The 13,396-nt window shown below is 46.0% G+C and overlaps 2 protein-coding genes across 3 annotated transcripts in view; one reads left to right on the plus strand and one right to left on the minus strand.

Annotated features, from left to right (window-relative positions):
* Positions 1-232: 232 nt before the first annotated feature.
* On the minus strand, positions 233-2,070 carry LOC105569696 (40S ribosomal protein S21). The gene is made up of 4 exons (XM_012026366.1): positions 1,966-2,070; positions 1,822-1,884; positions 798-933; positions 233-349 (listed from the first exon to the last, which is right to left on the minus strand). Exons 2-4 carry the CDS (start codon positions 1,869-1,871, stop codon positions 284-286), a joined length of 252 nt encoding a protein of 83 aa, XP_011881756.1. The 5' UTR covers positions 1,872-1,884; positions 1,966-2,070; the 3' UTR covers positions 233-283.
* Positions 2,071-2,345: 275 nt separating this feature from the next.
* LOC105569695 (ankyrin repeat domain-containing protein 29) overlaps positions 2,346-13,396 on the plus strand; it is a 19,326-nt gene continuing 8,275 nt past the window's right edge. Inside the window, exons 1-4 of one of the 2 annotated variants that reach the window (XM_012026364.1) lie at positions 2,346-2,533; positions 2,811-2,897; positions 7,582-7,692; positions 8,698-8,796. In XM_012026364.1, coding sequence (XP_011881754.1) covers positions 2,522-2,533; positions 2,811-2,897; positions 7,582-7,692; positions 8,698-8,796 — 309 coding nt within the window. In that variant the 5' untranslated portion in view covers positions 2,346-2,521. The remainder of the gene's footprint in view (positions 2,534-2,810; positions 2,898-7,581; positions 7,693-8,697; positions 8,797-13,396) is intronic. The other variant, XM_012026365.1, reaches the window with a different exon arrangement.

Below are 13,396 nucleotides of genomic sequence, written 5' to 3' on the forward strand. Positions count from 1 at the left end.
TCAAATCTTTCTACTTCGCATACACACACACATACACGCAAGATCGTTGACAGGAACTTATTTTAAATTACTGTCGTCTATCTCAAGTAAATGAACACATGCAACGCTACTTGTTTCGTGTGTGTGTGTGTGTGTGTGTGTGTGTGTGTGTGTGTGTGTGTGTGTGTGTGTGTGTGTGTGTGTGTGTTTACATGCAACTATCGCAAAGGTTTCCAAAAGAGCAGCCACCAAATCCGGTTTATCTTTTTAATTTATTGAAAATAAACTCGCCACATAACTTAGATCAAAAGTTTTTAGATAATAATCCATCATTCTTCGTCAATCTCACGATGCAGTCGTCGGACTCTCCCTGCGCACATGAAAATGGAGCATGATTTTATCAGGTTTGACACTAATTACGTTGAAATATTGATAATATTATATAACTCGCAGAAATACTGTATCTCTCAACTAATAGCATAATAATTTCAGATTCCGGGAGACATCGAGGGGAGGACGCAAGTTACACAGATCTACAAACGTACGCAATGCCCGTTCTACACTTGGGGACGATCCTACTTGTGGCTCATCCGAGTGAGTAAATAAATGGGCGAAGATCGTCGTATTGAGACTCGTTTATGGACTCGGGTGCCATTTCTACATAAGAAGACGGTTAAAAACCATAGTGAAATCATACAAAAACTATACTGAGTACGATAGTCGTACTAAAATGCTCGTGTGAACTTCTCTACTCGGATGAGCCACAAGTAGGATCCATCCCTAGGTGTAGAACGGGCACAAGTAAACTTCGAACGTACCATTCGACGGATCGCTCCGCAGATCGCGTACATCTTGTGGGTATCGGTCATGCGTCCAGTTTCCGGATCGACATCGGCCAGAGTCAGCTGTATAGACGCGTGATCCTTGGCGTGGATGATACGATTACTCGCCGAGCTGCGACAGAAAGAAAGAAACCAGCGGTTCAAGGCTCGGCTCCATTCGTTCCAGCGAGAGAGAGAGAGAGCACGCTTTATGCGTATACCAAGGCTCGCTCACAGTCAATTCTTACATTTAAGGACCGTCTTAAATACCTCTTGAGATACTTCCCAGCCGGGGGCAAAACGACCTGGGGCTCGATTCTTGAATTTATTCGAAGGAGAAACGTATGCGAAAATTCTGCTCTCTCACAGAAAAGTTGCAAGTTGATTGGCTATTTGCGTGGCTTCAACCAATCGACTTTCAACTTTTCTGTCAGAGCAGAATGTTCGTATACGGTTCTCCTTCGAATGATTTCGAGATTCGGGGCCCCTGTACAGCATCCATGTACGGATCGTGTTCCCCCGGCCAGGTAATTTTTAAACGTGTACACGCACCGGCATAAATGCTGTCCCTGTCCTTGTGAGTTGCACGCACACAACTACAGGGACTCTAGTTGTGTGCGTGCACCTCACAAGGATAGGGACAGCATTTATGCTGGTGCGTGTACACAAGTCTAACGTAAATATAAGAATAGACCATTGATAAGCCTGTGTGCACTCGGTGTGCACTAGTGAAAGCAACCGAATGCACTGTGCGACGCTTCGAATGCGAAGACGACGAGGGGCGGAACAGCCGAAGGGTCTCTTCACCGGCAGATTCGCAGACCCGTACGGAGTCGCCTAAACCTAACCTCACTTCCTAATCGCCGTGCGTTCGTCGCACGCGGCGCGGATCTCCGGAGCCGAGACCTCGCCGAACGGGGAAAATCCACGCGAATCTCATCGCACGTCACCGGCGCGAGACTCTCGCTCGCGTACGCTGCGAGAGTTTACGAGTATCATCCGTGATCCACGTGCGTCTTACCATTTCCGGGGGATGTACAGGTCGACCAGATTTCCCAGATCGTTCTCCATTTTGCTTCGGCAGCTGCAACAGTACCGTAAGACGGAGGATCAGCGCGCCGCACGAGCGTGCAAAGTACAGCCGCGTGGATTATTTATTGAATACCTGTCGCTCGTAATCCGCACGTCGTTCGCTCAAGGTGCTGCGGAACGGAAAGAACGGGCCGAGATTGCGCCTGCGCCTGCGCCGTACGGAAGCGGCGCTGCGCAGCACTTTCTGCACTTGAAAGGGAGACACGGACGTGAAGTTGGAAAGTCGAAGAGAGAGGAAGACGCTCAATGTCGCTCGCCGCCGTCCAACTTATTCAATTGTTAAATATCTATACCCGCGTGTGGCCGTGTCGAACCAGCGATTGGACCGGGAGCCATTAATTAGACCAACAACAACAACTATACCCGCGCTCGATTGTTGCGGCACGCAGAATGTTCGAGCGCGCACGGGCGGAACGCTCCGCGCGGAGCGGAGCGGGGCGCAGAGCGGCGTGCCTCAAAGCGGGCCCGCGCTAGTGGCTCGCGTTCAGTAGCGGGGCGCGCTTCGCGCTGAACGGACGGTGGATGTGTCGCGCTTGTTTTTCACGCTCGACGCGCGGCGGAACGTGCGATGCGCCTGGGAAGGATTGAACGAACGATCGATCGGGCTACGCTCGCCGCTGCGATTCAACATGTCCATGAAGGTGAGTGTGCGGCAGAGAAGCGCCGAGATTCGGACGTGTCTCCTCCCCCCCTCCCGCGGGGGATGTTCCTCCCCCGCGGCCGCCCGGACGACGTCCCCCGGTACTCGCGACGCGAGGCAGCTCGGGTACTCGCGTCCGTGTTTTGGTCGATTAGCAGCGGTTGGAGGAGTGAAATTGACACGCGCCCCTCGCCACCCCCTCGCATCGCATCTGACAATTAAGACCAGCCTCTCTCTCTCTGGCCCGCGATCTGATCCGTCATTTGGCACGATTTCAGCTCGAGACGCTCGTTACGCGCGAGACAAATGACGGTCTGTTACTTGGGGCCCCGGTTTTTCGTCTTCTGGTCAATCGTCAACCGGAGGTTTGTTACTGGTAAAATGTATGATAAAATTTCAAAAAAACTCCACAATGCCCGGTCGTCCCACGATTTTCCGGGTAAATTTTGAGAGAAGATTCTCTCCGTGTGGACGCAAAGAGCACATCGTGGATTGGGCTTCAGAGTTTCAACCGGAAGATGAAAAACCGGGCCTGAAAAACAATCTGGACCGCACAGGATTGATGGTACCGCGCCGAGCTTCCTGGCACGGTTCATTTATTCGCGGATGCATCATCGCTTATCGTCGCCCGCGCTTTTATCTCCGACGAGTCGATTGTTTTCTCTTCCGGGGGGGAGAGAGAAAACATCGCTCTCCTATCGCGATCGGCCCTTGATGCATTTTCCTTCTTTTTTTTGTTGCAATCGTTATCCGTCGCGTCGCGCGACGCCGAGCGTGATTCGCCGGGCGAGCGAAAAGCCTATTAAAAGCGCGCCAGAGAAATATACGAGTGCGTCTTATTTCTCGCGTTATAGCGCGGCGTTATTTCTGGGAGTCAATTCTGTATCTTGCAACATAGTGAGAATGATTTGGTGGGGGGGGGGGGGAAGAGGGCCAGTGCGAGCCAATCGCAGGTATTCGTGCGAAAATATCCAATGTGAAACTTTTTATTGAATTTATTAATCGATCTTGAAACGTTTCGACCCATTTTCGGGCCATCCTCGGTGAGACTAGAGTCTAAGGACTAGAGCCAACGGCACACGATACTATTTTTCCTACTGGATCAAAGAATTATGGGAGGTGTTACATAACAAATATTTTTTAGACAATTATAAAAACTTAAAACTTAGATTAATTAGCGTTAAGAGTAATAAGAATAATACCTACAGAGACAACTATGTTCGACGCCTAAATACAGTATTGTCGTCGAGAGTTATAGCGAAAATGCTAAAACCCGATCTACAATGTGCTCTTTGCGTCCACAATAGAAACATTCTATTTTGCAGCGAATAAGTACGTTTAAAAAATTTGTGCAAGTTGATAAATTATACATTATACCTTGTACAATCGTACGTTATCGACGATTTTTTAAAACGATTTACTTATATAAAATAGAATGTTTCCAGATGCAAAGAGCACATTGTAGATTAGGCTTAAAGGCTAATCTACAATCTGTTTTGTGTCCAATAAATACATTAAAAAAATGTGTGCAAGTTGACAAATTATACGTTGTATATTACAATCGTACGTTGCCGACAAATTTTTTTAAGCACTTCGATTCGCTCATGTACGACCATATGTTTCTAGACGCAAAGAACGCATTGTAGATTAGGCGTAAAAGCGAGCGGCTTCGTCCCTTTTCTAGGGGACAGTTGGAAAGAGACCAGGCTACTCACTTTTAGCATTTCCGCTATGGCGCAAGATAGAGAATTGACCACCTGATCCGCGACGATGAATGGTCGCGAGGCGCGATTAAAAACGAAAGTTTGTCGCGGCCGAGGCGCCGCTCGATCGCGCGACTCCCTCCCTCCCTCCCTTCCACCCCGGATTTCCGGGAAGAGAAAACTGGACCGCGAGGATACGATACGACACGGCCGGTCATCCTGGCGTTTTCAGGGAGACGGAACCAGCCGCGCGCGACAGTTCGATGACAATTGTGATCGCGTAATTGTCATGGCTGCGACGTGCTCGAGTTTACGAACCGCGGATGGACACTATCAGCGCGATATTGTTCGTGACACACGCGTTGCATAATATCGAGCGGTGTGTAGAGTCCGCTCCGGTCATCGTTGCCGACGTCGGCGCTTAATGGCTTGTTCATCATATTTTCCCTATGCGCGTTACGTAAGGTTTTACATCAGACCTCGCGAATCAGCCTCGTTAACAACTGGTTGATAAATCCGCGACGCTGGTTCGCGGGATCCACGCACTCTGCGGCCTTCGCTGCACGGAGGGGAGATTTTCAATTTGCACCGTTTCTTCCACGGTATCTCTTTAGCAGTAAATTAAATTAAATTAAAAATTATAGTAACATTTAAAAAGTCCCTCGTCAAACTCTTCGAAATGCCACGTTGTCCCACGACTACATATGAAATTCTATTAACAAGAAAGTTCTCTCCGTGTAATTCATTCTTTGACATTTAGAACTTAATAAACGTAACGATTTGGTGTAACTTGTACGTTACGTTTAAGTGATAAATATATGCGGGAAAGGCTCCTATTTGTAATTGTAGATTTTCACAGGCACGTTTGAAGAATCGGAATATGCACGAGATATAATGTACGTGCATGTAAATCAAAACGTACAAACTTGTGAAATTGTATTCTGACGCCAACTACTGGATCGTTTAAAGCGGCCTTTAAATTTAAGACACGGACGCATTGCAATTCTTCCAGCTAGAATCTGCAATAAGCAATTTCGAGGATAATAAACGCTATTTAAAGTTTTTCGATGTTAGAACGTCGTAACAAATTAAGCACGAATGTACACGACGGGAGGGGGGTAAGTCACGCATGCCGGAATCGGCATGAATCTCGGTTGTTTTGATATTTTAATTAAAGCTTTAATTGTCGGCCGCGCACGGCTAATTACGGCCGAGACTGCGGAGAAAAGTGCGGCAGCTCCGCGAAAGCCGCGTTCGGAAATTATCGCCGTCACAGACACGCGCTCGCGACGCGGAGACGCGAAACAGGCGAAATTGTTGGGCACGGAATATGTCAATTTAAACGCCAAAACTAATTATGAATTCGGGACAAAACGTGAAATAATTTACTTAATAACTTTCCGGTTGCGAATTCACAATAAAAACGTAACAAGTTCATTTAAAGCCAGATTCAGACCCTAGCTGAGGTTTTATTTTTCGCAATGGATTTAATAGTTAAAGTCTCTGTGGCCGAATTGGCGAGATGCCCGCCCAGAGTGTGGGAAAGTCCAGGTTTAAACCCTGGCTGTGGTGATATTTTTTCGCGATAAATTTTCTCTAATTAAAATTGCCAGTTGTGTCGGTTATCAATTTTTCTAGATTGTTACAAATTAAAATTATTTAAACACTGATATCCTGTCTTGGCTCTTATTCCTTTATCACTTCGAATTTGTGTTTTCACATTGGGGCCTTGTGGATTTTATTAATTGTTTATTTAAAGCTTTAACTTGTGGAGCAAGTTGTCTGCTTCGTCTCAAAGTTGATGTGCCGCGAGTGCAATTACGATGTTATATGTAAATCACACGTGCGCAGGGTCGGGATAAATCGTTGATTTATTGAGTACTTGAGAGAGACTTCGAAGGAACAGCTGGCAGTTTGACGTGTGCCGTCAAAACTCTCATACTTGCGCCCACTCCGCAGTGACGATTAATGCTCGAATATTTTAGTGTTATGATAATATTTCATCTTACAATTTTGAGGCTCGACTAAAAAAACCATCTTCCTAGTTTTATAATTATATTTAACAATTCTTTTCTAAACAAAAAAAATTTTTAATTTGCGTATTTCAAGTTTTTTTTCTATTCGTTTCGTACTTGATCTCGTAACGATCGATGACATGAAGTAATACAAGCTTCCACAAGACGCGTTCGCACTTTTCTGCTTCCTCCCTCGATGAATTATTCTAAAATAAGTCGCGGTGTCACGGAAATATTTTAACAGCAAGAGGCGTCGCGATGTCATAATTTTCGTCGACACGAGACGATTTGTCTCTCGCGTTCCACATACCCGAGGGAAGCCGGGCTGCTTGCGCTGGAAACGGTATCGCCGCGAAATCTCGCGACGGGATTTTTCCGCGTCATTGAGCGTACGGCCCGACGAGTCCTGCAATTTTACATTTGCGATCCGTGATGCGCGTCCGGAATCGGTAAACTACGGGCTAACGGGCACCAGAGTTACAGATATCGGGTCTACGAGCCCACATTTTCCCCGCCCGTCCGTGGAATTCCTCCGAGATATTTCGTGGCGCGGGTTCCGTTAAGACGTAAATCCGCGAGAGCCACTCTCGCCGTGGACACAGGTATTTATTTCGTCGGGAGATCCAACTTGGGATATTTTCTCTCTCCTTCCGTCTCTTCGGGAACGCGTTGCCCGCGGGTCGCATCACTTCATAAACACTCGAAGGCGAAGGTCGACGTATTATTTCGATCGTCGTCGCGGCGAAGGACCAGTGAGGACGCTCGGGAAAAGGTTGGGCCGCGCGTTCACCGTTAGAAGTCGTAAACGACAGGAATAAAGGCGAGACACGAGGATTCCGATGACAACCGCGAGCATATCATCGAGATTGTGGAGCCGATAGTGTCACCTCTTTGCTGATCATGTTCTCCAGATACTTTGTCAGTTTTTTCGAGATTCCAGATTTTCGCGATTAAAAGTTCGAAATTATCGGAATTCCAATTTTTGGAAATTTAGATAGCGCCACCTCTTTGCTAATCATGTTCTCCTGATACTTTGTCAGTTTTTTGAGATTCCAGATTTTCTCGATTAACAGTTCTAAATTCTCGTGTCTTATTTTAAATGTTCCACGCAATATATATATATTTTTTTTTTCAAAGAAAGCGTGCTGTTTTCTTCAATGTTGCGCTATCGCGATATGTTTAATGGCTTCGATATATTCCCGAGGCGTATAACTTTTAGACCTTTTCTTCATTCGCGTTGCTCCGATCGTAACCGCCTTACGTAAACTAGGAAACGAGAATTTAATTAGCCGTTTTATTAACCCCTCTACCTTTGATTCTCGCTTTTCCAGAAAGAATCGCCTTGGGACGTGGAGCTGCATTTGGCGGCGGCACGCGGGGACGCCAAGCGCCTTGGTATTTTATTGGATTCCGGACGCGTCCACGTTGATTGCAAGGACAAGGTCAGCACTGTGTAATCCCCTCAGTTTCACGGACACTTCTCAGAGCGCGACTTCCTGAAACGATCGAAAGCCTCGCGATAGTCCAAGTGGAGCATCAAGTTTTCGCGAGGATGTGGAATTCGGAGTAAAAAGGAAGTTGCGCGAGAGTCGTTCGTGCGAAGACGATAATATCAGTACGCTTCTTAGGAACGCGAGTGTCCGATTGGACCCAGTCGGTTTTATCGGCGCAAAATCGATTCCGTCGATCAGTTCGAGACAATGCGATCGGCCTGAGATTGCCGGAAATCGATTAGGTGGTAGCTCGCGCTCCTGACTGCAATGGCCTCGCGATAGATCAGCGATATCGCGCGATTTTCTCTCCACCGCTGTCGGTCGACTCATTATGCAAACGACGATGAGCGGCACGAATAACGTTTACACTCCTCTCAGCGTCTCGAAAGTGGTTTATTAGATCAGCGCGAACACTAATCGTGCCACTTTTCGGCCTGGAAACCGAACGCGGTTTTTACCAGCGCGGTATTTTGTCGCGAGCTCTCCACGTGGAATTGTGTCAGTGTCAGAACCGAATCGAATCGCTATTATATCGTCATCGAGCGTCAATGGCACTTCCTGTCATTCGCGACTTTTTCCGTCTATTCGAAGCGTCGAACGCTATTTTGCAAATTATTCGTCGATTTGCATTTTTAACGATAGTAACGTTCAGGGACATCTTTTTGCGCGCAAATTGTCGCTTTCCGACGAGCTCTCACGGCTGCGTATACCGACACGCGTACAGTGATGGACAAAACGGTCGCGACACTTTTTTTTAGACACTTTTCAACGTTCCAAAATCTTCTTTTCCGAGGAATGCGCGTTTCTAAACTCATTAAAAAGAAGAGTCGCAACCATTCTGTCCATCACTGTACACGTGTGCTAATTGCGTTAAGGCCAGATCAGACTAGAAATTGTCGATTCTCGGATTGGGATTGGTTGAGTTTTGCAAACGGGGTCGTTTTTTTCTTTCAGGACGGCACGACACCTTTGATACTGGCCGCCGCCGGTGGCCACATCGACGCCGTGACCGAGCTGTTGAACCAAGGGGCGGATTCCAATGCCAAGAGGCTGGTAAGTTCGGGACCTCGTGTCAAAGATCGAGCGATCTCTACTAGTGAACGATATCCCCGTGGAATACGAATGAGACCCGCCCCTTGATTTGGCAGACAACGCGTGCGCGCCCACGTTCATTAATTGTTCAAAAATTCGTAGCACAATCAGCGCGTTACAGAGCGACAAATGAGAAGTCTCGGATCTCAGTTATACTTATTGACGACAGAAGAGTACCTCGCGCTTGTGAACTAATTCTTCAAGCTGACTATAAATGAGAACGTTATCAGATTTATCTGTGTCGCACAGTTTATCTCTCGGCGACAAGATCGCGATGGTAAGGTGGTCATTGATGAGATAAGCGATATTTTGAGAAATCTGTTACCTTGTGTACGCGAACTTATCGCTATCTGCGAAAGTACCATCGAGGTGCAGTCGAGTACACGGAGAGAATTTTCTCTTAAAATTTATCCTGAAAATAACGCAGTCGTGGGAGAATACGGCATTTCGAAGGATTGTATGGGTTTTTTTTTTAATTTTACCACACATTTTACCTGGTAATTATACTTACAATTGGTATACATTTTACTAGTAAAATTTCAAAAAATTCTCATAAAGTTCTTCAAGATACGTGTTGTCCCACGATTACGATTTTCAGAGTAAATTTCAAAAGAAAATTCTCTCCGTGCAACGTAGCGTGTAACTCGGAGTACTCTTCCTAATTGTCGCAAAGTATCGTTTATAATCGTAATCACGACCGTAAAACAGTTGTAATGATGTACGAATAACGCGACAATTACGTGCTTATCTTTTTTTTCCCCCCTACGTTTTGACGCTCAATCCTCATGAAGCTAGAAGGATGTTTCATGACATGTCTTCAGAATTATGTGATTTTATTTGTTCTCATGCTGACATCAACATTGATAACCGTGATAAAACCGGTATCGAGCGTTGCAATCTTGAGACCGTCTGCCGATTGCAATTTAATCACCGTCGTAAAACAGCTCTAAATTATTTAATTGCCGTTCGATTAAAGGCTGAAATAAAGTATGCGAAATGTCATAATAATCACCTCGCGGCAATTGCCTCAGGGAGTTGCTCGACCGAAATAGTTTTCTCGCGATCAACATTACACATCGTTTTCCATGACTTTTGAAAGTATTTTGTATGAAATATCCGGATAGTCGAATTTCCCAACATGAATATTTATCAACGCAGAATTTTACGGCTTAAATAAGATTCCTATTTGCATTCCAGAAACTTAATTTGTAAAAAGCTCCATCCGCATCTTTCACCGTTGATAATTGAGAAATTATACTTGGTGACATTTTCGTTAAAAAGAAAACATGGAGATTTAAGTCATCAGAGATTCCATAAAGCAAATCCGACGAGCGGCTCCTTGTTGGGGCTCCTATCTTTAGACACCACTCGTTCCGAGTATCGTGGCATCGAAATAGAATTTTTGAGACTTCCTGGAGCAACGTCTTGCAGCGCGTTGTGTCACTTTTAAACGCGCGCGGCGTCTCGGCGAGGCCTAAGAGCCCGTCGCGTAGCGCGTCACGCGGTGCACCAGGAAGCTGTCGGGTATCCTCTTTTTTTTTAAGTGCTCGAGAGGATTTACCGCCGGGCCCACGCGTCTCTCTTTCCCCCGCCGTGTCTTCGGTGCCATCTAGAATTACGGCATTGTATGCAAATCGATGACAAGATTGCCAGAGTTGGACGGATCGACGTTACACCGTACATCTCGAAAAATGAAAGAGCGAAGGAGTTCGGGGGAGAGCGAGCCTCCGTCGCGACAAATCTTATCTTCGCGATATTATATTAATATCTTTGTATCGAAAGAGCATTTTCCGCGTCGCAGGAAATTTTATTTAATTTGACGACTTGAGCTGGCCAAGTAGTTCACTCAGTAACTCGTTCCGACGTTTCGACCATCCCGATTGTGATCCTTTTAAAAAAATATACAGGATGTCCCATTTTAACTCGGACAGTAAAGTATGCAAAGAAATCCGCAAGGTATTTCAAACGAACACACGAGGTTGCGACTTTTTCAGTCGTGCCGTTCGTGTAACAAGCAATTACGAATATTAAACATGCAATAAATTAATAAAATGATTAAATGTTGCTTTAAAGACGGCGGCGATCGGCGAAACGTGTTGCAAATCGTCCATTTCCTGGCAGATGTAATTACTATGGGAGACACGCGCGGGAGAGAAAGAGTGACGGAGAGTGTCGCACTCGATGAGTAAACGTGCTCGGAAATAGGAATGTGTAACGTGCGACGATCATACGCTCTCCCTCCGAGATTGTGCGTAAAAAAAAAACGACGTCGCGCGCTCGGCTCAGAGAATTACGCAAACGCTCGTTAAAACCCCGTTGAACAAGTCCGCCGTCTTACGCAATCGGCGGATCGGGGGATCCAGGAACATTTTCATGGACTGGAAAACGCGATCCTCCTCAAATTAATACCTCGCGATCCCGAGACCGTTACTTACCGAGGTAATTGTATCTCATTTCGATTTCCATATCAATTCATCGGTACGCGGCTGGCAATCGGCTAATGAATCGCCGGCAAGCAACCGTGGCCTGGCGTAAAGCGATAATTTTGAAGTAGGGGAAACCCGCGGGTGTCTCGGCCTCGAATCCGGGCAAAAAGTCGCGCGGTGGCGATTTCGATGCCGCGCCGGTTTCGGAGCGGCGACCCGATGGAAACGATTTAACGAGCGGCGCGTACAAATATCGCCGGGAAACGAATTGCGCGAGTGGAAAACGCGAAACGGGACGGGCGCAATATTTCCAAGGTTGCCCGGGAGGCATACCGTGAGCTTGTGCCATAACGTTCGTGCGTGCAGGTTCGCGTGTTTCTAATGTGCCTCTTAATAGCGTGGTGCCCGTGCAAGACACGCAACGGCGGTAACGTGGAAGTTCAGGAATTATCGCTGACACCGCTGTGTCCGCGATCTACCTAAACGTCTTATCCATATACTATCCTATCATCGCGATAGGAAAATCGCGCGTACGGCGGCGACGCTCGTTCACGGAACATTAAGGCGGGAAATGGATAATATTTTTTTAACAGATATTCAAAGTCACGGTCAATGTACTCTACGAGCAGAAGTGGGTTGTACAACTAATACCCTGGCGAAAATAATGTCTGTTAAAAAAGTTTATAAGAAGCTTGTTTAAATTTGAGTCTTAAAACGTTTGTTAAATTGTTTGCGAGATGTAAATTTAAACATGGAGTTGTTTATGACGTGTCCGCGGTCACAAGCGTTGAAATTGCGTTTAATGATACTATATTAAACGTTTCCATTTTCTAAGTGTTTGTAAAATGTTTTTGTCGGTAAAGAGTTAACCAGGTGTTTGCAACATACTTCCAAACGGTGTTATAAATATAGACATCGTCTTTCACCTAAAAATTTCGCCAGGGTATAAAATTAACAACTTTATTTTACATAACAATGTCGATTTCAAGTGAAATTGTTATTTTTATATTAATTGTGCAACCCACTTTTGCTCGTAGAATACATTGACCGTGACTGAATATTTCTTATTATACTTGAAAACGAGCGCGACTATTTCTTTTAAATATTTTTTACCTCTTCTCGAGTTTTTTCCCCGCTTTTGTGATTCTTCTATCTTTTTATCAGCGCGAGGCAACCATCGCCGCTATCGAATCGGCTTTCTAAGAAACTGTCGATTTCCTCGGGAGAGATCTCTTTCTGGAAAATAATATTCTATTCCAAATAAAAATATTATATCCAGAAAGAGAGAGACGTATCGATTTTTATTTGTAATAAATTTCATGACCTTCCACGGCAATCCCGTTGCGTAAAGTGCGCTCGCAATCTTGTGCGGTCGATTGCATCCTTCTGGACAATGTTTAATCATTCTGTCAAGTGCAAGTCTTTTGAGCTCATTAACAGATCTCGCCGTCATCCCTTCGCAAACTCGGATTTTTATCGCCGGCGTGACTTTCATAAACGCTAAATGCGGGAGTAAATATTTAAAAGAAGACTTTCTCGGTACAGGGTGTCGTCTAAAAATTCCACCCGCGACTATCGATCGTCTAAAAATGGACAACGCCGGCGGGGGTGAACGACACCCTGCCGGGGGTCGTCCCGACGCAGCCTCCGGTGATTGCAGATCCTAGCCTGTGACGCTGTCGTCAAATGAATGAACGTTAATTGGAGCGATCGTACAGCTTCGTACCAATCGAGTTCACTTAATCTCGCCAACCAATCTCGCGCCTGATACACGAAGCTATTAATCGCGCGCCATTTCGTTTATTGTTAATCATTCGCTCGATCGTTCGCCGGCTGGTTAATTAAAATCGGCGCCGCGCGCCGCACGCTCGCCAAACGAAAATAACTGACCTTTTGTTGCCCCACTTGGGACCGATGTTCAATCGGCGGGCTTTGCATCTGTAAGCTGCAAAGTACGGTACCGCTATGCACGCGCCGTGGCCGATTCAGCGGACGTCTCTTCTGGGTTACGATCGGATTTCCAACTCGCATCTCTTCAACTCGGACCAGTCTTCCCGCTTCTCCTTTGATCAGTATTAAGATATTGATTTTTTTTTTATCGATAAACATCTCGCGATATGAAACGAAAACTGCGC

This window comes from Vollenhovia emeryi, unplaced genomic scaffold (genome assembly GCF_000949405.1).
Source record: "Vollenhovia emeryi isolate VEMERY1.0 unplaced genomic scaffold, V.emery_V1.0 DF939123.1, whole genome shotgun sequence".
Classification (NCBI taxonomy): domain Eukaryota; kingdom Metazoa; phylum Arthropoda; class Insecta; order Hymenoptera; family Formicidae; genus Vollenhovia; species Vollenhovia emeryi.

Coding starts and splice junctions, on each gene's coding strand:
- LOC105569696 (XM_012026366.1), bottom strand. CDS start 1,871: ATGGAGAACGATCTGGGAAATCTGGTCGACCTGTACATCCCCCGGAAA. Junction 934..1,821: donor CTGTACATCCCCCGGAAATG/GTAAGACGCACG, acceptor TTTCTGTCGCAG/CTCGGCGAGTAATCGTATCA. Junction 350..797: donor GCGGAGCGATCCGTCGAATG/GTACGTTCGAAG, acceptor TCATGTGCGCAG/GGAGAGTCCGACGACTGCAT.